The sequence below is a fragment of the Ursus arctos genome, unplaced genomic scaffold (assembly GCF_023065955.2).
Source record: "Ursus arctos isolate Adak ecotype North America unplaced genomic scaffold, UrsArc2.0 scaffold_20, whole genome shotgun sequence".
NCBI lineage: Eukaryota > Metazoa > Chordata > Mammalia > Carnivora > Ursidae > Ursus > Ursus arctos.
Window position 1 is genome coordinate 23,404,771 of NW_026622875.1, and position 23,627 is coordinate 23,428,397.

The 23,627-nt window shown below is 40.5% G+C and overlaps 1 protein-coding gene across 1 annotated transcript; it reads right to left on the reverse strand.

Moving 5' to 3' along the window:
• Nucleotides 1–28: 28 nt before the first annotated feature.
• On the reverse strand, nucleotides 29–23,587 carry MRPS22 (mitochondrial ribosomal protein S22). Its single transcript, XM_026497135.4, has 8 exons — nucleotides 23,387–23,587; nucleotides 9,175–9,338; nucleotides 7,938–8,102; nucleotides 5,915–6,058; nucleotides 5,518–5,601; nucleotides 4,140–4,285; nucleotides 1,167–1,275; nucleotides 29–164 (listed from the first exon to the last, which is right to left on the reverse strand). Exons 1-8 carry the CDS (start codon nucleotides 23,556–23,558, stop codon nucleotides 69–71), a joined length of 1,080 nt encoding a protein of 359 aa, XP_026352920.3. The 5' UTR covers nucleotides 23,559–23,587; the 3' UTR covers nucleotides 29–68.
• Nucleotides 23,588–23,627: the final 40 nt, after the last annotated feature.

The window sequence follows — 23,627 nt, forward strand, 5'->3', positions numbered from 1 at the left end:
ACAAACATTAACAAACAGAGAAAGCAAGTTATAATTTAATAAAATGAAATTTATTTTAAAAACTGTTTTCAGGAAGCTGCAGAATGGCTCATGAATGTTTCTTGGTAAGCTTGTAGTGTTAATTCTATATATGCTCCCTTCTGTGCTTCTGTTTTTGCAAAGACCTGTTTAAAGTTAAAAAAGGAAAAACTCTTTTAAGCAATAGAACATAACATTTACTATTTATAAAGTTTTCCATTTCTGCATTAGCAAAGTCCCAGTTTAAAAACTCTTCCAAGGTTCACAATTTTTTTTTCTGATTATAAAACAATAAGCATACTGTATGGACCAAAAAATAGTATCTCACACAGTTCAAGCCACAGTAATTCTAAACACCAGAAGAATCCTAAGCCTATTTATTTCCAGAAAAAAATTAAAACCTGACACAGCACCTCCTGCTAGATCAAAATGAAAATCATTAGGTTTCAAGGTAAATTTGGAGGATGAGAGTCAAAAAAAACAAACTTATTTTTCACTTTAAAGAGTATTTTCCCCAAATGCATTTTGCTTTATCTGGCCTATCACAGAATACCAGAATTAGTACCATAGTTTCTCTCTACTCCAAGGGGGGTCATCACCGGTTATTTGCTTTGTAGTATGCATAAAATAAGACTGGGAGAGAAGCCAGACCAACAAAACCATGTCTGTTCTGAGCATTAGAAGATATGAAAATATACAATGACAGAGAAAACTGTATACACCCATGGTTTTGAGAGGATGCAGTTCCAAAATGATAGTGCGACTAAGGCCGAGTAATATACAAGCACCACCTTCTCCCCTTCTGGACAGGAATGTGACCACACTCCAGGACCGGAAGGTACACTGAGAACATGTGCTTTACCTCGTCCTCCACCCTGCCCTGCTGGTGACTTGATCACCTCAAAGAACAAGGGGGCTGTTGCCCTACTATCTATCTGAACTACTTGGACTCCTGCTGCAGCTCCCCCAGCCCCATCCCATCTGTTTCTGTTATCAGATGAAGAAATATGGGGCTCTAGTTACTATTTCAAGATCACAAATTTTCTGTATACGTGAATCTGTTTAGTTACCATTACATATGACCCACTTCAGAATTCTTCCCAACTCAGTTATCACCGTACAACGGCCAGTGTGGGGAGTCCCTTTACCTTAACTAAATGTAATCCCTCAGCAGCCTGCTCCTTGGCCTCCTGAGCGGACTGGCCATCTGGATGGAGGATGTGATACAGCTGGATCAAGCTGGTGGCATCATCAACTCTAGAGTAAAAGGAGTTACTGCTGTCAGTGGGTTTTCTTCATTTGCTTCATAAAAATGTGTGCCAACTTAAAACTAAATTACAGCTTTCCTTGGACCAGACATTTTTTTAAGCCTTTAGTTTTATATTTTCAAAGGCATTTTCAGAAAATTGGCTAATTTAAGCTTCATATCCACTCTGAAGTAGGCAGGGCAGGAATCAGTACAGGCAGTGCCTGTTTACTGCCCAGTTTACGAAAGTGAATATATTCTAAACGTGACTGTATTCTTTTTGGAAACAGTATCACTTCTCACAGAAATCGCATTCTTAATGGTAGATGGCTGCCAGGCCAGCCCACTTCACCGGCAGATACCAATGTAATCCAACGCAGAGGGCAGGAATATTACCTGCATCCCACGTAAGCTGGAAGCTGGTGGTCTGGGGATGCTCAAAGCCTTGCCTTCCAGTTCACTAGCAGTGACCTCTCCTTCATTAAGACTCTGAATTAGTGAATAAATGCCTCCACAAGAGGCCTCGGAGGAGTCCAAGGAAAGACTCCCAGGCCACTAGTCTGTCTATAGTAACCCATTAGTTAAAAATGAGCATCCTAGTGAAACAAATATGAAATCTGCTCCTGTGTTAGAAGGAACGTCAGGTTCTACTTTAGAGTTCAGTTCTTCTGCTGTGTACTTGCCTTTTTAGAAACCTCTAAATAACTTTTATCAGCATAAAAACCTCCTCGGCCTTCCCCAAACCAATCAATCACAATCTCTCACATAGTCAACACTTGCCCACCATTTGCCACCTCAAAGCTGAGGTAGTAAATATCCTTTATAAAATGCTTGTGCTTTTGAGGTTGTGCTCTATACTGAGTTACTGGCTTCCAGCTGGGGGGTGGAGGGGTGAAGACATCCTAATTCAGTGTTTCCCCAGCTATCTCACTAATTTTCCCTGTTTCCGTATTACACCTGGGCTGGGCGATAAAAAGTGGAGTGACAGTGGGAGTAAAGAATTTCTCAAGCCATGGTGACCTTAGGGAAATGCTCTAGCTTATCCCAAGGCCCATCCACTCTCAAGGCCATCTTCTAGGAGAACTGAGAAACCAGGGCTGTTCATATAGTAAAGTTTTTCAGGGAGAAATACTGAAACATGTTCATAACAAGCACATTACGTGTGCTTGTTATAATCTAACAAAGTCTAATACACATGGCAACAAAATTCCCCAAATAAAAAAAATAATAAAATTCCCTTTGGAGCTTAGGCATGTGGTCCTGTAAAGAGCTTAACTGGGCTTCTATATTTAGATTCCTGTTTAGGGCTTCATTACATTCATGTGAAAGTATCTTACTTTATGCCTGCATCCTACTGAACAAGTTAGGTTAACATCCAGCCCATATCTGAAAATAAGAGCAAATAAATGTACATGTTCAAAAAGATTTTAAAAGACTCTCAATTAAAAACCAGCAATGGGGCTTGAGTCTGAAATGTGCAGAATCCCAGTTGCGCCTTGGGTTCCGTTCAGTGAGGACGTGCACCCTCTACTGTCTAGTCTGGGATTTGCAGCACCCTGCCCTAGTCAGAAATCCCACAGGAATGGTTTTACTTAATGCAGGGCAAGAAAAATTAAGTACTCAAAACGCCCTCCCAGTATACAAGCAAACTATTTCAGATGTAAAACTTACATGTGGTAATATTACTATATTAGTACACTTTGATAAAGAACTTTAAGTTCAGTTACAAATCTCTTACTCTGTTGACAAAAATGTTACATGTTCTTACAATAAAATTATTTCAGAATGAGTCCATCTAAAAAACTTTATAAGAAAATTCATTCACAGGAGATGTCACTGCTAAAACACCTGAAAATAGGTTCCTTTTTTGAGGATCCTTGACTATCAACCAGCCCCCTACTTATGTGGGATAAAGGTATATATCTGCCCTCTCAATTGGACTATACTACACTTGCTGGTGGCGGGCCTCAAGATATGTGCCATTAGGAATGCTGCTTCTATGAGAAATGGTGCTCTGTTTCCAAATATGGAATGTATTTCTCAGATAATGCCTGTGGAACCTTCTATTTCCAAATGTCTTCGGACCTTTGTGTGAATGGCTTAGATCACATAAAATGGAGGATATGCTAAGTCACAGCTCCTTATAATCTGAAGGTGGCAGTAATCACTAAACCCTCTTGTAGTTCAGACTTCTGAGTCAGTCAAGGACTTTTTGCAGAAAGTTGACTTTCTTACTACAGCCACAATGGTTTCTTTTCTTTGTCATTTTGGCATTTCTAATCCAACTGATAGATACTCAAAAACAATTTTCTTTTTAGTTTCGTCACCTGCTGTACACTGTTGTTTTAGCTAGAAACCTGGGAGCACACCCGTTAAAATACAATAAACATTCCTTGTTTCGTGCAACTTTGGAAAAAAAATTTTTCAGTGCCTTAGAAATCTTGCAAAAGCAAGGGATATCAAAAGCAACAGTATTTTCGTAAGTTAAATGATGACTTTTACTGAAAAGCCCTAGTTCCACCGAAAAACGAGCACCTGCCAGAGCTTATGTCTTTACATTTCCCATCTAATCCCCTTTGAGTGTCTGGAAAGTTCGCGGATACCCAGGAACACTGGCGAGGCCCAGGATAAGTCAGTATGCAAGGTATATAATACAGACCCACAGCCACTTACTCTTTCAAAGACTGTAGCCCTATTTAAATAGCACAGAAGCAAAGACTGAGCGAAGTGGGTTATGCTGGAAGAACCCATAAATAAATGAGTTAAGTGAAAGGTATTTATCACTGGATAATCCACTGTCATCACTGAGGAAAAAATAGCTTAAATACAGATATACTATAATAGTAAGAATTTCTCTTACTAAGATCGTACTTACAAATCTCTCTGAATCTGGTCAATCAGTAAACCATCAATCTTTTTCTTATTTACAAAATACCAAGCCATTCCACCAAAGTGTCTTGTTGAACGTAAAAGGTCATACTTTCCATGTTTATCTATGTCTTCATAGGTCTGATGATGAATCTATTCACATAAAACAATTTTTTTCAGAAACATGAAAAAGCATTACTGGATACACGTTTACTTGCATGACTGTTGCCCAAGAAAGGACCAGTAACGGGGTCTGTTTATACCCGCCTCTACTCTCATTAACCAGTAGGTACGGTTTAGATCCACCCGCACTGTAGAAGTGTGTGGCAGCCCGGAACAAGTCTGCCACACATTTACAGCCGTATCAGTTACTTTCAGCAGCCAAGCACTATTTATGAAGCACCTGTTACATATACGTAGACCACTAGAAATAATGGACCACCCTTACCTTGGTCACTAGGGGATTAAAAAATCAAGAATATTTTTTCATCACTCCTTCGTTTTTCCTCTATCCCATCAACTACCCCATTCCGCCTTATTAACTAATGTTCCTTCAGTTCTTCCAGATTGATGTTGCAAACTGAGGATTGTGACAAAGGAATTCCTGTGTTCAAAAGGCTTTCAAAGGCCTGCTGACTAAAGTCAGAGCCTAGCATCTGAGGTCACCCGTGACATGGCCCCATTTACTCTTCTAGTTTAACCTTGAACACCTCCCATACATAGACAAGCAAGCCAGATGACTGGCCATTTGCAAGCACACTTTGTTTCCTGCCTGTTGTTTACACTGTTCCCTCTCCCTACCTGAAACACCTCTTCTCACCCAAGTTCACATTGTTCCCTGCCATTCTAGAACCCTGTTCAAGGCCCCTATGAAACCTTTCCTGAAAGCACTCTGTAATCTTCTCTTAGCACCTGACATCTCAAACCCAAGGTGATAATATCTGCATACTTGTCTAGCACCCTTCCCCACAATCATTTCTGGATTGCAAGCTTTGACACAGCTGCCCTATCCTAGTTCATGTCGTCACCTATACTATCTACGCTACTATCTTCTATGTAGAAAGCACTACATGATTACTTATTAAATTGAACTGAAAGACACATTTTGGCAAATTTTAGTAAGTGACTCCGTTCTTGTATGATAAAATGAAGAGAAGCAGCTCTGCCATCACGTTTGGGTCCTTCACGCTACCACTTACTAGCTGTGCAACTCGCAGCAGCTACGGAACTCTCCAAGCTTAAATTCTCCCACCGTAACTCAAAGGCTACTCTGAGGACAAAATATTTGACATACATCAGGTACTTAATAGATGTTCAGGTATTTCTCTTCCCCGTGTAAAAATCTTACTCAGAACCATACTTTAGAAACTATAAAATATACTCACTTTGATATAATCAGCAGAATCTGGCTCAAACTGGGCAACGCAGAGATTGAGGACATCGACATGCCGGTCCTGGCTGTACATGGTCTAAAACCGCACAGCACAGTTGGAATTAGATGAGAAAAACATGAAAGTTCAACACCTGTCCTGATGCCATGACAGATGTACTCACCCACTTCTGTGCCCAGTAAGTGGGAGGCAGAAATAATACAGGCTTCGTAACTGTCACACTTCGATTCAAATCCCAACTAAGCCAATTGCAAGATAGAGAACACTGGAGGAGTCGTCATCAGGAACATTCATCTGTGTTTATCAAAGCAGAATGCCCTGCAGCACCAGAGCCAACTTGTTCCACAAAGGTACCATAACCACTGACTCTAGGAAACCAAAGTCACCTTACCTTAAGATTTTCTTCCTTGAAAATTATTGGTGTTAAAACTCTACGGCCTTCTTTTGGGAAATAAATTTGTATCATCCTGTCCCGTTCTTCCCAGGAGGCTTTGCGTAGCCTGCCACTGGGTTCTCTGACAACAATAAAACGCTCCTATAATAGAAAACATAATCAAGGATGGGCTTGTGAAGACATAGTTCTAGTTCCAGTGTTCCACTAAGCACCATTATAAGAATTATTTGCAATCAAAACATAAAATGCAACTGGGAGATGCAAAATGCAGTCATATATGATTTCGATGATAATTCTAAACCTCAAAGACTTGGCAAGACTTGATCCTTCACTAATCACCGCTGTGCCTCTGACAATCAGAAATCTAAAATGAAAGTTTTTACCAAGTGCCAACTACGGTCCTAAAGTGGGTTTAATACATAAAATAGTTCAACTAAAAGCTGGTCAGAAATTCATCTAAATCCATTTCAGAGGAAAGAAGTGCTATGAGACCTTTCAAACCGCTTCACTTCCCCATCCCAAAGTCTCACTGAAGCAGACTTTACTACTTTGTGATCTCCTTCTAAAGTCCCTGGGATAAAAGGAACAAACCCAGGAATGTGAAGTATTAATTCTGCACCACTATAATTCCTCAAACTGGCATGAGACATACATGGGTCAGAGACTGTCCACCTGCCTCTGGTCTCTTCACTCTTCCAACTACCAAATCGCAGGCCATGAGATCACTTCCTCTGAATTCCACCTACGGTTTGTGCCATTCAACTGGCAGTTTATCATGCGCAAGATTCTTGACACTGCTCAGATACTGTCAGCTGAAAAGGGGCAGGAACTGTGGATTATAATTCTTTGCCATACCCAGTGACTTACACAGAATTTGGCACATAGCAGGTAATTGATACACATTTGATTAATGTTTAACTTAACCAGATGGTACTAACTTTCTACTTTTCAGAGGTGTAAGAGTCTCTGAATGTGTTCTGAGGATAATATAATTAAAACTTTCATTAAGTATTGCAAATAGAAAAAAATAACAGATGTCTAAATAACACAATTATTCCTCAAAAGGACTGTGGCAATTTGAATTCTAAGTTCCTTCCTTCCTTTCAGGTTATAAAATGCTCCCATAAACACCCTTCAAAGCACTGCAAACATGGAGTAAAGCACCCCAGAGCAAAAAATTTAATTAAAACGAAACTCTGTGATCCCTGTTTATCATGTCAGATGTACAGGTCGTTGATACACAGACATGAACATTGTTCAAATCATGTCTTCTGACCATAATCATAGATGATAAAAAGATTAATGTGGGGTGGCCCTTCTCCCAACCACAGTGTTATATAGTATTCTGCATTCTGTGGGCTGAATTATAAATCGCTTGTTTCACTCTTGACTCAAACACAAAACTGATACAGTTTACAAGTACCAGAGTGTTCTTTTGGAACTGGCCATCAAGGGAAGAGGAGCTAGAGAATAAAAACCACAACAGAAGCAGCAAGTGGTGTCTGAAAATTATCTGCAGAAACCTGTCATTCTTGCTGCAAATTCTGAAAAGTGAAAATCCTTTGGGAAGTCTGGGTTTTTTTGGCATCCTCAAGAATTTACAGGAAAGAAACCATTTTCTCAGAATGTTTCAGCTAAGGGAGTTAGTCTAACTTGGACAGAAAGAATCCCCTTCTCCCACTGCCTTGAAGATTTCTGCCTATTTGTGGTTTGGGGGTGGCTTTGTCTGTAAACTCCTAGTTCTGTCCTGCAGCACACCTGTCTCTCTCTCTGCAGTCAGTCTGGAATAAAGTGTGCCCATAACCTGTAGGGAAATGGTAACATGATGATGTGGGGCTGATCTGCATTTCTCTTCTTCCTTTTGCTGGGCTGGATCTTCCAGAAGGTCTCACCCAGTCACAGGAATTCTGGTTTGGAAGATTCAGAGACAGCTGGGTCACAATAATGTTGACCCTCATCCCTCAGACCCATCTCCACATATTTCAAATAAAGATCATTTTGCAATGAGACATATACTCACCCGGTGTGGTATGCTATACGATATATCAGTAAATACATATTTGGCTGTTTCTGTTCCTTCCAAAATCTTATCTTCAGCTAACACATCATTTATTGGTGCTCGTTCTTCCAGAACCGGTGGCATTTTTAATCGTATTTTAGCTGCCTCAATTGCTTTTCTTGTAGCCTAATGAAATAAAATATTTCTTAAGGAAAGCCAGAAGGATCATCTGACAAAAGCAGATTACTGATTAAAAAAAAAAAAATGCCAAGAACTACAAAGAGAAGCAGCTCTAGCCCCGAATCAGTGCGTGAAAAGGCTCCTGGGCCCTGGCCTTTTGCCAGCGATGTGGTGTGGCTGAGAGCACCACCTACAGGCTCAGCCATTCTCAACGCAGCAAAGGAACGCTCCGAGCCCGAGCCGGGCCGCAACAGCTGCTTGAAATGGAATAAAGGATTTCCTGTATTGTGTGTGTATTACGCACCATATATTGTTCAAATACTCTGACTGTATTTGGCTCATTTAATGCCCACAACTGCCTCAGGAGCTAGGTGACACTGTTATTTCATAGAAGAGAAAATAGAGGCACACACGTGTGAAGTAAATTGCTAAAAAGTTGCAGCACTGGGATTTGAACCCTGGCAACTCCAGAGCCCATGCTCTTAACCACTGACCACACTGCTCCATGCCATACTGTGAGCAGTGATTACCTCTGAGAAGTGAAAATGGTACTCTTCCTCCTCATGTGATATACTATTGGATATCTGAATGTTTTGCTATGACTGTAACTTACTTTTGAATTAGAAAAAGGAGCGATAATGCTTTACATATTCATACTTCAGAGCATTTTGCACAAAGCACTCATCCCCATGTCTCCAGGAGGACCCTGGTGCCTAGAGTAGTGTGTGGTTCAGCAGGATCTCATAACCCCACCAGAGCATCATCCTCAACGCAACAGAAGTTTCTCAGAAAGGAAACTAAACCAGGCAGGACAAAGGAAGGCTACTCAGGCAGGTCTGGGAGCGGAGCAGTCTCTGCTTGGACACCTAGGCCTGACCCAATGCCCCGGTCCGCCTAATTTCGGCCATGCTCCCTGCTTCTCTCCGCCTGCCTGCTCCCATTTCTCTCCTCAGTCTGCGCCTGGAACTCCCCCTCATGAGTGCCTACGGAGGAGCAGCTATTGGTATCTGGAGGGGCTCTGAATCTTGTCTCACCCTTTAAAGAAAGGTATCCTCCCAGTATTTCCGCATTCACGTACCTCCTCCAGCTGTGCCTGGGTCATTAGCTTACAGGTTGGTGGCTTCAGTTCTTGTACAGATGGCTTAAAAACCTTTTGCAAATTCAAGCCTGTCATCTTGATGAGTATGTTTTGGACTTCCTCATCCATAAATGTAGGTGTCTTGTTCTCTGAGCTACCAGATTCTGTTAAAATGGATTTTAGTAAATAAGATGGTAAAAATGACAAGCCAACAAGACCTCTAAACAGAAAAGTTAACAGAAACGATTAATAAAATGTCTACCTCAATATGCATAATGTTAATACCTATGAAATCCATTCATTCATTCCTTGATAAAATTTACTGAGCATTTACGCGATCAGGAGAATATTGCCAAAATGGCATTCAAAATCTAGTGGAGAAAGAAACAAAAAAGTAATTAAGGGGCACCTGGGTGGCTCAGTCAGTTCAGCGTTTGCCTTTGGCTCGGGTCATAATCTCGGGGTGCTGGGATTGAGCCCCACATCTGGGTCCCTGCTCAGCAGGGAGCCTGCTTCTCTGTCTCTCTGTCCCTCTCCCCACTCGTTCTCTCTCTCTCAAATAAAATCTTTAAAAAAAATAAAAAAGTAAAATAAAAAAGTAAAAAATTAAAATAAAAAAAGTATGGTGCAATCTCAGGGTCATGAGATCAAGCCCTGCACAGGGCTCCACGAAGAGTCTGCTTGAGACTCTCTCCCTCTCCCTGTGCCCCTCCTGCTCTTGCTCTTTCTCTCTCTAAAATAAATTAAAAAAAATAAGCTATCAAGTCATGAAAAGACATGGAGGAATGTTAAAAGTATATTAATAAGTGAAAAAAGCCAATCTGAAAGAAGTTATATGCTGTATAATTCTAACTATATGACATTTCATAAAAGGCAAAACTATGGAAGCAGTCGAAAGACCCATGGTTGCCGGGAGTTAAGAAAAGTGGACAAATACCTGAGCACAGAGAATTTATTCTGTATGATATTACAATGGTGGATACGTGTTATCATACATTTGTTAAAACTCATAGAGTGATGAGCACTGACTGTTATACGCAACTAATGAATCACTGAACACGACATCAAAACCTAACGATGGAGTAGTATATGTTGGCTACCTGAACATAATAAAAAAAAGACCTCATAGAATGTACAACACCAGGAGTGAACTCTAATGTAAACTATGGACTTTGGGTGATAATGAGATGTTAATGTATATTCATCAATTACAACAAATGTTTGACTCTGATACAGGATACTGATGGGGACACAAGCTGAGAATGGGGCTAAAGCGGTGGTAATATGGGAACTCTGTACTTTTACTCAATTTTGCTGTAACCTAACACTGCTCCAAAAATAGTCTATTTTTAAAATTAAAAAAAGGTAATTAATGTGGGGCTCCTGGCTGGCTCAGTCAGTACAGCATGTGACTCTTGATCTTGAGGTTGTAAGTTTGAGCCCCATGTTGGGTATGGAGATTACTTAAAAATAAAATCTTAAAAATAAATAAGGGGTGCATGGGCGGCTCAGTCGGTTAAGTGTCTGACTTTGTTTCAGCTCAGGTCATGATCTCATGCGTCATGGGATCAAGCCCCCCCTCCCCCACAACGGGCTCCGATCTTGGCAGGGAGTCTGCTTGAGGACTGTCTCCCTCTGCCCCCACCCTACTTGCACGTGCACGTGAGCATGCGCACGCACTCTCTCAAATAAATAAATCTTTAAAATAAATAAATAATGTATTACTACTACTAATAATAATTTACAGAGCTGTTTCCTAGATGCCAGGCATTACATACATTTTCAGGAATGTTTACAACAACCCACAAAATAGATACTGATATCTCAATTTTATAAATGAGGATACTGGAGCCTACCTAAAGACCAACTAGCTGTTAAGTGACAGAGTCAGGATTTAAACCAAAGTTTGTTTCTAGAGATCAGATCAACTCTAGTCTATCCTGGTGCTTCCCAGTGCAAGGGCTACACACATACTCTTGAAGCACAAAAGGCCAAGCAGCAGGATCAAGAAGGCTTCCCATGGGGCCCAAACAGGACAGAGAAGAAAAGGATGGAAATTCCAGGCTAAGGGGATGCAACTAGGAAATACAGGTTTGGATCACCGGATGTGAGACTGAAAAGGCCATGCGGTGTCATGGAAGAGCCTTGGACAGGTGAGGAGACCCAGATACCACCTATACAGTTTGCCCATCCCTTTGCCTAACTTCCTCTATTTCCATTTCCATTAGGAAAAGAAATAGGGGGAAAAAGTACCATTTTTCCCAGCTCCTCGGCTAGTCCTATAAATGCTGGTGACCCTAAAAATTCTGAACTATACCCTTCTCTTCTCCCTTCTTACATTCTTGCTGGAGGATATCCTAGCAACCTATAATTTTAATTTACTTCTATGTGCTAGAGACTCTAAAATCTGAATCTTCAGTCGAGATCCTTCCATCCACCTACCCCATGATCTCACATGCACTTCAGTATTGCCAAAGCAGAACACATCAATTTTCTCCTGTCTCAAACCTGCTGTTCCTGTTGTTCCTTATCGTAGTAGCATCCAACAGGTCATGTGGGCCAGAAACCTTATAGTCATTCCTGACTTCTCCTTTACCCTCCACATCTAGCCAACAGCAGCTGTTACCAGTAACAGCAATGATAACAAGTAACATTTGTTAGATATTTACTATATGCCAGTACTTACTGACCTAAGTATTTTACATATTTAACACATTTAATCCTTACAACAACCCCAGAAATAGGATTATCCCCATTTTACAAAGAAAGGACACTATCACACAACATACTGTCTATTATACCTCATAAATCTCTCTTTAATCCTCCATTTCCCACTGCCACTACTCTGATCAAGGCCATCCTCATCTCTTGCCCTAACCTCCTAACCAGTCTCCCTGACTGTATTCTGACGCCACTATAGACCATTCTCCATAGAACAGCCAGAGTAATCACTTTAAAATGTAGTCAAAACAATAGAAAAGATTAACAAAACTAAGAGATGGTTCTTTGAAAAGATAACAAAACTGACAAATCTTTGGCTAGACTAAGCAAGGAAAAGAGAAGACCCAAATCAACAAAATTATAAATGAAAAAGGAGACATTACAACTCACACCACAGAAATACAAAGGATTCTAGGAGGGCAATGTGAATAATTATATGGCAACAAACTGGACAGCCTATAAAAATGGGAAATTTCTTAAAAACATGCAACCTACCAAGACTGAGGAAGAAACAGAAAATCTGAACACACCAATTACTACTAAGGAGAGTCAATCAGCAACAATAAATCTCCCAACAAAGAAAAGCCCAGCAGCAGATGGCTTCACAGGTGAATTTTACCAAACATTTGAAGAAGAATTAATGCCAATCCTTCTTAAACTCCTCCAAAAAACTGGACAGGAGAGAACACTCCCAAACTCATTTACTAGACCAGCATTATCCTGATACCAAAGCCAGACTCTACAACCATACCACCCTGAATGCACCCAATCTAGTCCCTTACCAAAGCTAGAAAAGGACACTACCAGAAAACTATAGGGGCCAATATCCCTGATAACTACAGATGTAAAAATTCTCAATAAAATACTTGCAAACTAAATCCAGCAGCACATTAAAAAGATCATTCACCTTGATCAAGTGGAATTTATCCCTGGGATGCAAGGATAGTTTGACATACACAAATCAATGTGATACATCACAATTAACTGACAGAAAAAATTCATATATATAATCATTTCAACAATGCAGAAGAAGCATTTGACAAAGTTCAACTCCTGATAAAAGCTCTTAACAAATTAGGTATGGAAGGAACATACCTCAACATAATATATGCCAAACCCACAGCTACCATAAAAGACTAAAAGCCTTTCCTCTAAGCTCAGGAATAACACAAGGTTGTCTCCTATTCAACATAATGCTGCAAGTCCTAGCCAATCAATTAGGCAAGAAAAAGTAAAAGGTACCAGAATTGGAAAGAAGTAAACTTGTCTCTGATTAGTTGCAGACCACAGGATTTTGTATGTAAAAACCCTAAAAACTCCATCAAAAAACCATTAGATCTAATTAATATATTTAGTAAAGTTGCAGGATACAAAATTAACATTTAAAAATTGGTAGCATTTCTATAATAACAAATTATGTGAAAAAGAAAGCAAGCAATCCCACTGACGATAGCATCAAAAACAATAAAATGCTTAGGGATAAATTTAGCCAAAGAGGTGAAAGATCCCTATACTGAAAACTAAAAGACACTGACGAAAGAGATCAAAGAAGAGGAATGAAGGGAGGATGGGGGAGTGGGAAGATCCTGAGCTCACCTCGTCCCATGGCACACCAAGGCAACAACTACATGTATGGCCACTATGAAAAAAAACCGAAGATGGCTGTACAGATTTTCCACAGCTAGTCGCAGAATGAAGGCCATATCAAAAAGGGTAGGATGGGTGGAAACATATTCAGGAACCAAACCCCTGACTCAACTAACCAAAAACAAGAAGGACATCACAAGCGCAGAGGAGCAAGAAGATCGGACCCCAAGACTAGACTCCCTTCCCCCAGCCCTGGGACCCACACTGGGGGTGCCTGGGGCATATGTTAAAGAGATTTCCTGACTCATCTGAGGACATTTGCCAGAGAAAGAGGAATCTGCAGGAAACTTCCTCAGGAATGAAAGTGATGGTGGGCACCATTTTTCTTGCCCTCCCCAAGCCCAGATAGCCAGACACTCTCAGGAGCCACGCTCTCCGTCTACCCTACTAGCGCCGCGTGCCTTTCCTCCGTGTTGCCCTGTGGATCCGTCCCACCCAACGCACCTGCCTTGGCGAGCACCGGGCCAAAGCAACTCCTGCCGTGGGGAGAGGGGGGAGATAACCCCCCACACCAGCACGCACTCGATTCCCGCAGCCAGGTCTCTTACCTGCCTGCACAGGGAGCAAACCCTGCCCTCTTCGGTGGGCCCACAGCCGTCTCAGCAGCTAACTGCAGACAGCCAGGCGAGCCACCAGCAAGCCCACAGCAGCTGCAGCCAGGCGTCTCAACAGTACAGACGGCAAATGCTGCCCGGCGCGCCTGCAGTAAACAAAGCCGGACACTAAGCCCGCTGAGCTAAGGGCCAGTCGCACCCGCCAGCACGCCCACGGCAACTGTGGCTCAGCCACAGCACGACAGAGCACACAGACCGCACAGGAGCACCTGGTCTGGTGACGGGGGGACTGTGCTACAGGCCACCACAGGGCCTTTCTACACAAGGACACCAGTTCCGGAACCAGGAGACATACCCGTCTAACACAGAGAAACAAACAAAGTCAGAACAAAATGAGGAGACTGAAGAATAAGTCCACAATGAAAGACGAGACAAAATCACAGAAAAAGGGCTAAACAAAATAAAGATAAAGAATATGCTTAATAAAAAGATCAAAGTAACAATTATAAAGATACTCAACTGGACGTAAGAACAGATGAATTTACAACTTCGACAAAGAGATAGAAAATATAAAAAATAACCACTCAGAGCTGAAGAATACAGTAACTGAGAGGACAAATATGCCAGAGGGAATCAAGAACGGATCACAGAATGCAGAAGAATGGACCAGTGATCTGCAACACAGGATAACGGAAACCAACCAAGCTGAACAGCAAGAAGTAAGCACAGGTTAAGGGACCTCTATAACATCATCGAGCACAAGAACATTGTATTATAGGATCCCAGAAGAAAAAGAGAGAGATAAGGGAGGAGAAAACTTATTTAAAGAAATAATAGCTGAACATTTCCCTAGTCTGGGAAGACCTCAAGGTTCAGGAAACACAAAAATCTACAAACAAGATGAACCCAAAAATTGTCCACACTGACACATAATACTTAACACGACAGAATTTAAGATAAAGGGAGAATATTAAAAGTAGCAAGAGGAAAGCAAACAGTTACATACAAGGGAAACCCCATAATGCTATCACCTGATTTTTCAGCAAAACGTTTGCAGGTCAGAAAGAATGGCAGGACATATTCAAAGTACTGAAAGAAAAAAACTTACAACCGAGAATACTCTTGGGGCACCTGCGTGGCTCAGACTGTTCAGATATGCCTTTGGCTCAGGTCATGATCTCAGGGTCCTGGGATTGAGCACCCGTGTTGGGCTCCCTGCTCAGCAGGGAGTCTGGTTCTCCCTCTCCCATGCCCCTCCCCAGCTTCTGCTTGCTAGCTCACGTGCTCTCTCAAATAAATAAAATCTTAAAAGAAAAAAAGAATATACTGCAAGATTATCATTCATTCAGAACTAGAGAGATAAAGAGTTACCCAGGTGAACAATAATTAAAGGAGTTCATCACCACTAAATCATCCTTACAAGAAATGTTAAAGGGAATTCTTTAAGTCAAAAAAAAAAAAAAAGACAATAACTACAAGTCAGAAAATTGTGAAAGGAAAACCTTTCACTGGTAAGAGCAAACACATAGTAATGGTAGTAGGTTAATCACTTTATAAAGCCAGTAAGGAAGTTAAAACACAAAATCAATAAAATCAATTATATCTACAAAAATTAGGGGACATACAAAGTAAATATATATAAAACATGACATCCTATATATAAAACATGGAAAAAAGGAAGTGAGAACTTAGAACTTCTAGAATGTGTTCAAACTTAACCATCAAGTTACTGGGGCCGCCATACACATAGGGTGCTGTGTATGAAGCCCATGGGAACCACAGGTCAAACACCTAAGATACACAAAAAGTAAAGAGAAAGAAAGCCAAACATGGCACTAACGAAAGCCACCAAACAAGTTAAGAGAGCAAGAAAAGAAGAAAGTAACAGAGAAGAACTACAAAACCCACCAGAAAACAATGATGCAATAGCAGTAAGTACAACACCTATCAATAATTACTTCAGATGTAAATGGACCAAATGCTCCAAACAAAAGATATAAGGTGGCTGAATGGATTAAAAAACAAAACCAAGACCCATCTATGTGCTGCCTACAAGAGACTCACTGCAGAACTAAAGACATCAGACACTCAAAGTGAAATGATGGGAAAGATATTCCATGCAAATGGAAGGAAAAAAAAAAAAAGCCAGAGTAGCAGTACTTCCATCAGACAAAACAGACTTTAAAAGACTGTTCCATCAGACTGTAGGGGCATCTGGGTACTCAGTCAGTTGAGTGTCTGACTCTTGGTTTTGGCTCAGGTGGTGCTCTCACAGTCCTGGGATCAAGGCCTGCATCAGGCTTCCTGCTCAGTGAGGAGTCTGCTTCAGATTCTCTCTCCCTCTGCCCCTCCCACTGCTCATGCTCCCCCCCTCTCAAATAAATAAAATCTTAAAAAAAATAAAAAATAAAAAATAAATAAAGCTAAGGCTGTAGGGGCGCCTGGGTGGCACAGCGGTTAAGCGTCTGCCTTTGGCTCAGGGTGTGATCCTGGCGTTCTGGGATCGAGCCCCACATCAGGCTCCTCCGCTATGAGCCTGCTTCTTCCTCTCCCACTCCCCCTGCCTGTGTTCCCTCTCTCGCTGGCTGTCTCTATCTCTGTCAAATAAATAAATAAAATCTTTAAAAAAAAAAAAAAAAAACTAAGGCTGTAGCCAGAAACAAAGAACGACATTACATGATGATAAAAGGACCAATCCAACAAGAAGATATAACAACTGTAAATCTCTATGCACCCAATGGTGAGGCACCTAAATACATAAAGCTGATATTAGCAGACATAAAGGGAGAAACTGACAGCAATACAATAATAGCAGGGCCCTTTAATACCCCTCTTAAATGAATGGATGGACCATCCAGGCAGAAAATCAATAAAGAAACAGTGTCTTTGAATGACACATTAGACCAGATAAACTTAGTAGATATACATACAGACATTCCATCCAAAAACAACAGAACACACATTATTTTCAAGTGCACATGAAACAATCTCCAGGACAGATCACATGTTAGACCACAAAACAAGTCTCAAATTTAAGAAGACTGAATCATATCATGCACCTTTCCCAACCATAACAGAATAAAACTAGAAATCAATTACAAGGGGGAAAAATGGAAAAAACACAAACACATGGAGGCTAAGCAACATGTTACTAAACAACCAATGGGTCAACAAAGAAATCAAAAAGGAAATAAAAAAATATTTGAAGACAAATGAAAATGGTAACACAACAGCCCCAAATCTTTGGAGCACAGCAAAAAGCAGTTCTAAAAGGGAAATTTATAGCGATACAGGCTTACCAAAGAAACAAGAAAAATCTCAAACAATCTAACCATACATCTGAAGGAACTAGATAAAGAACAAAGCCCAACATTAAAAGAAATAAATAATAAAGTTTAGAGCAGAAAAAAATGAAACAGAGAATAAAAAAACAACAGAAAAGAACATTGAAACCAAGACCTGGTTTGCTGAAAAGATAAAATTGATAAACCTATAGCCAGACGCATCAAGAAAAAAAGAGAACTCAAATAAAATCAGAAATGAACGAGGAGAGGTAACAACCAACACCACAGAAATATAAAGGATTATAAGAGACTACTATAAGAAATTGTATGACAATGTAGAAGAAATGGATAAATTCCCAGAAACATACAGTCTTCCAAAACTGAAGCAGAAAGAAAGAAAAAATCTGAATAGACCCCTTACTAATAATAAAGTTAAATCAGTAATAAAGTTAAATCAGTAATAAAGTTAAATCAGTAATAAAGTTAAATCAGTAATAATAATAATAATAGACTCCCAACAAACAAAAGACTAGATGGATTCACAAGTAAATTCCACCAAACATGTAAAGAAGAGCTAATACCTAGTCTTCTCAAACTATTCCAAAAAAAACCAGAAGAGGAAGAAAAGATTCCAAATACATTCTGTGAAGCCTGTATTACCCTGATACCAAAACCAGAAAGACAAGAAAGACAAGAAAGACAGGAAAGAAAGAAAGAAAGAAAGAAAGAAAGAAAGAAAGAAAGAAAGAGCAACCACAGGCCAGTATCCCTGATGAACCCACATTCACATGGTCAATTAATCTAAGACAAAGGAGGCAAGAATATACCATGGAGAAAATACAGCCTCTTTATTTTTTTTTAAAGGTTTTATTTATTTATTTGACAGAGAGAGAGACAGCCAGCGAGAGAGGGAACACAAGTAGGGGGAGTGGGAGAGGAAGAAGTAGGCTCCCAGTGAGGAGCCTGATGCGGGGCTCAATCCCAGAACGCCAGGATCATGCCCTGAGCCAAAGGTGGACGCTTATCGACTGAGCCACCCAGGTGCCCCAAAAAACAGCCTCTTTAATAAATGGTGCCAGGAAAACTGGACACCCACATGCAAAAGAATGAAAGTGGGCCAACTTTCTTACTCGATAAACAAAAATAAACTCAAAATGGATTAAAGACCTAAAGGTGAATATGAAACCATAAAACTCCCAGAAAAGAAAAATAGGCAGTAATTCCTCTGACATCAGCCATGGCAACGTTTGTCTAGATATATCTCCTCAAGAAAGGAAAACAAAAGCAAACATAAACTACTGGAACTACATCAAAATAAAAAGCTTTGCACAGCAAAGAAAACAAACAAAAAGGCAACGTACTAAATGGGAGAAGATATTTGCAAATGACATATCAGATGAGGGATTAAGTATCCAAAATACATAGAGAACTTAATAGAACTCAATGCTGAAAAAAGTCTCATTAAAAATGGGTCAAAAACCTAAACAGACATTCTTCCAAAGAAGACATACAGCTGGCCAACAGACACATAAGATGCTCAATATCAGTAATCATCAGAGAAATGCAAATCAAAACCACACTGAGATAACACCTTCCACCTGTCAGAATGGCAAGACTCAAAAAGAAAAGAAACAAGTGTTAGCAAGGATGTGGAGGAAAAGGAACTCAAGTGCACTGCTAGTGGGAATGTAAATTGGTGCAGTCACTGTGAAAACCAGTATGGCGGTTCCTCAAAAAACTAAAAACAGAAATACCATATAACTCAGTAATTCCACTATATTGGGTATTTACCCCCCCAAAACAAACACTAATTCGAAAAGATATATTCACCCATGCTTGTTGCAGCATTATTTACAATAGCCAAGACACAAAAGCAACGAAGTGCCCATTGATAGATGAATGAATAAAGAAGACATGGTGTGTATGTATATATATAGATAGATAGATATGTATATATGTATATGCACCACGGAATATTATTCAGCCATAAAAAAGGAATGAGAGTTGGCCATTTGCAACATGATTGGACCTTGAGGGTATCATGCTAAGTAAAATAAGTCAGACAGAGAAAGACAAATGCCATATGTTTTCACTATATGTAGAATCTAAAAATCAAAACAAATGAATTAAAAAAGAAAAAGCAGAACCAGAGCCATGAATACAGAGAACAAACTGACGGTTGCCAGAGGGAAGATGGGTGCATGGGCAAAATGGGCAAAGGTGAGTGGGAGATACAGACTTCCAGTGATGGAAAGAATTAGTCGCAGGTATAAAGGGTACAGCATAGGGAATATACTCAATGGAACTGTCATAGCATTGTATGGTGACAGATGGTAGCTACACTTGTGGGCATAGCATAAAGTATAGAATTACTGAATTACTGTGCATACACCTGAAACTAATGTAACATTGTGTTAACTATATTTCAATAAAAACAGAGAGATAGCAATTTGGACAATGCAGATGGACCTACGGTGTAATATGCTGAGTGAAATAAGACAGAAAAAGACAAATACCATATGATTACACTTATATGTGGAATCTAAAAAACAAAACAAACAAATTAAAAAAATAGGCTCATAAATAATGAGCACAAACTGGTGGCTGCCAGAGGGGAGTGGGTTGGGGGATGGGTTAAACAGGTAAAAGGGATACTGAGGTACAAACTTCCAGGTATAAATAGGTCACGGAGATGAAAAGTACAGCCTATAGGAAATATAGTCGATATTATATGGTGACAAACGGTGACTACACTTATCATTGTAAACTCTGAGCAGTGTAAGGAATTGTCAAATCACTATGTTGTACACCTGAAACTAATATAACATTGTATGTCAACTATACTTCAATGAAAAAAAAAAACAACTAACGAAGACACAAATAAATGGAAAGGACTCAATAAACGTTCATGGATTGGATGAAATATTATTGTTAAATGTCCATACTATCCAAAGTCATCTGCAGATTCAATGTAATCCCTATCAAGATTCCAATGGCATTTTTTACAGAAATAGAAAAAAACAGTACTAAAATATGTATGGAACCACAAAAGACCTCAAACAGCCAAAGCAATTCTGAGAAAGAACAAAGTGAGGGGCACATGGGTGGCTCAGTCAGCTGAACAGCTGACTCGGTTTCAGCTCAGGTCATGAGATAGAGCTCCACGTTGGGCTTTGCGCCCAGCAGGAAATCTGCTGGAGATTCTCTCTCCCTCTCCTTCTGCTTCTCCCCCTCCCCTGATACGCACTCTCACTCTCTCTCTCAAATAATCTTTAAAAAAAAAAGAACAAAGTGAGAGGCATCATACTTCCTGATTTTAAGCTATATTATAAAGTCATAGTAATGAAAACAGTATGGTACTGGCAAAGAAATAAACACACAGACAAATCTAACAGAATTGAGAGACCAGAAATAAACTTTTGCATATATGTTCAACTAATATTTGACAAGGAAGTCAATACTCAATGGAGAAAAGAGTCTTTTCAATAAATGGTGCTGGGAAATTTACACGTTCACATATAAAAGAATAAAACCAGAACCTTATATTACACCACTCACAAAAATTAACTCAAACTGAATTAAACAGTTAAATGTAAGACCAGAAACAATAAAACTCCCAGAAGAAAACATAGGGTTTGAAAAAGCTCCTTGACATGAGTCCTGGCAGTGATTTTTTGGGTAGGACAATCAAAGCACAAACAATAAAGGCAAAACTAAACAAGTGGGACTACATCAAACTAAAACACTTTTGCAGAGCAAAAGAAACATTCAACAAAATGAAAAAGCAACCTATGGAATGAGAAAAAATATTTGCAAAACATGTATCTATAAAGGGTTAATATCCAAAATATATAAAGACTCACACAACTCAACAGCAAAAAACCAAATAATCCAATTTAAAAATCGGCAAAGCACCTGAATAGGCATTTGTCCGAAGAAGATACACTAATGATGAAGCGGTACATCAAGATGTGCTCAACATCACCAATCATTAGGGAAATGGAAGTCAAAACCACAATGAGGTATCACCTCATGCTTGCTAGAACGGCTAACATCCAAAAGACATGAGATAATAAATGCTGGTGATGTGTGTACTGTTGGTGGGATTATAAACTGGTACACCCACTGTGGAAAACAGTATGGAGGTTCCTCAAAAAACTAAATCTAGAACTACCATATAATCCAGCAATCCTACTTCTGGGAATATACCTGAAAGAAATCAAAACACTGTCAATGAGATATCTGCACACCCGTGTTCACAGCAGCATTATTTATAACAGCCAAGATACAACTAAGTGCCCATCACTGGATAATAAGTGTGTGTGTGTGTGTGTGTGTGTGTGTGTGTGTGTGATGGAATATTATTCAGCCATAAAAAAGGATGAAATCATGCCATTTGGGACAACATGGACAGACCATGAGGGCATTATGTTAAGTGAAATAAATCAAGCAGAGAAAGGTAAATATTGTATGATTCAACGATATGTGGAATCTTAAAACAAACAAGAACTCACAGAAAAAGAGATCAGACTTGTGGTCTTATGGTTACCAGAGGAGGGGGCAGGAGGAGAGGCAATTGGATGAAGGTGGTCAAAAGGTACAAACTTCCAGGTAAGAGATAAAGAACTAGGAATATAATATACTACATGATGAATACAGTTAACACTGCTGAATGGCATGTATGAAGGTTGTTAAGAAAGTAAATCCTAAGAGTTCTTATCACAGCGAAATTTTTTTTCTTTGTATTTACATTAAAGAGGTAAACTAAATTTACTGTGGTAATAATTTCATGATATATGAAGTCAAATCATTGTGCTGCACACCTTAAACTTATTCAGTGCTGTATGTTAATTATATATCAAAAAAGCTGAAAAATTTTAAGTGTAATCAAGATTCATGCTTAAAACTCACCAATGGCTTCCAACTTCATTTAGAAAAGAAACTAAGGTAGTCTGCTTACTTCACTGTGTCCCCCACTAAACAATGTGCTCCCCCAAAGGCCAGAACCAGGTCTTCTACTTTTTGTACTCATCCCTGGCACCCAGGTCAGTTACAGTGCCTGGCAGACCATATGCGCTCAGCACTACTCTCTCCTCAATCTCACCCATTACCCCAGCTTGAGTTACCATTTTTACCCGATGTTTCTCACTTTAGCTACGACTGCGTACCCGCACTCGAATTTCAAAAGCACCTCAAATTTAATGCGTGCAAACAGACGTTTACTTCTGCCTCCCTTCCAATCTCATCGTATCTACTGCCTTTTCTTCCCTCATCTCCCCTCCTCCACGCCCCGCCAAAAAACAAAACAAAACAAAACAAAACAAAACAAAACAAAAACCTGTTCCTACAATTAATCTTCTCTGTCTTGGGACTACTCTTCTCCACTCAACGCTCAAGCCGGAAACCTGAGAAGCAACACTGATTTCTCCTTTTAAACTTAAAGCCAAAGCCATAACCAAGCTTATCAATCCTACCTCGAATATGCATTTCCAAACTACCTGTGTTCAGTCTCATTTCTGGACTTTGCTTATGCTGTTTCCTCTGCTTGAAATGTTTCCTGTTTTCTCCCTAGTATGGTTAGCCAGGTCTCAGCTCTGGTCCTATTTTCCAGGAACCCTTCCCTGACATTCCCACCAAGTCTGAGTGCCACTTTTATGTGTGTGCCCCTATCACGACCTGGGTCACACTGTACTGCCAATTCCCCTCTGGGCCATGAGTTCCTCAAAGACAAACCCGTTCAGTTGGCCGTATTCCCCAAACGTTAGCACTGTGCTTTGCAAGGAACCGAGTTCAAGCACTGTCGGTTGAGTCAACGAATGACAAAGGCGGGCAATGACAGAAGGCGTAGGTACAAGGTACAGAAGGGAGCCGGCTAGCCTAGAGCGCACTGCTAGAGGAGAAGGGGACGAGGGTGCGGGGATGGGATCCGCGTGGTTCTCGGCAGCCAGGAGCAGGCTCTACGTCTCCCAGGAGAATATGCCAGCGGACGTCTGGCAGGTCACTTACCCGCCTCAGAGGCAAGCCGACGGCATGGGAGGCCCGCACCGCAGGGCCCGGGCAGTGGCTGGAGCAGGGCGCCGAGTTGGAGCCGACTTCGGGCCCGGAAACAGACCCGCTCCGTGCTCCGAGAACCTGTTAGAAGGCTCCACTGCGAAACACATGCTCTGAGGGTCGCCATGATTATCCGAGGCCATCGGCGCCGGAAGCGGCTCTGAGCGATTTCGAGTCTCGCGAGGTACGCACGGCA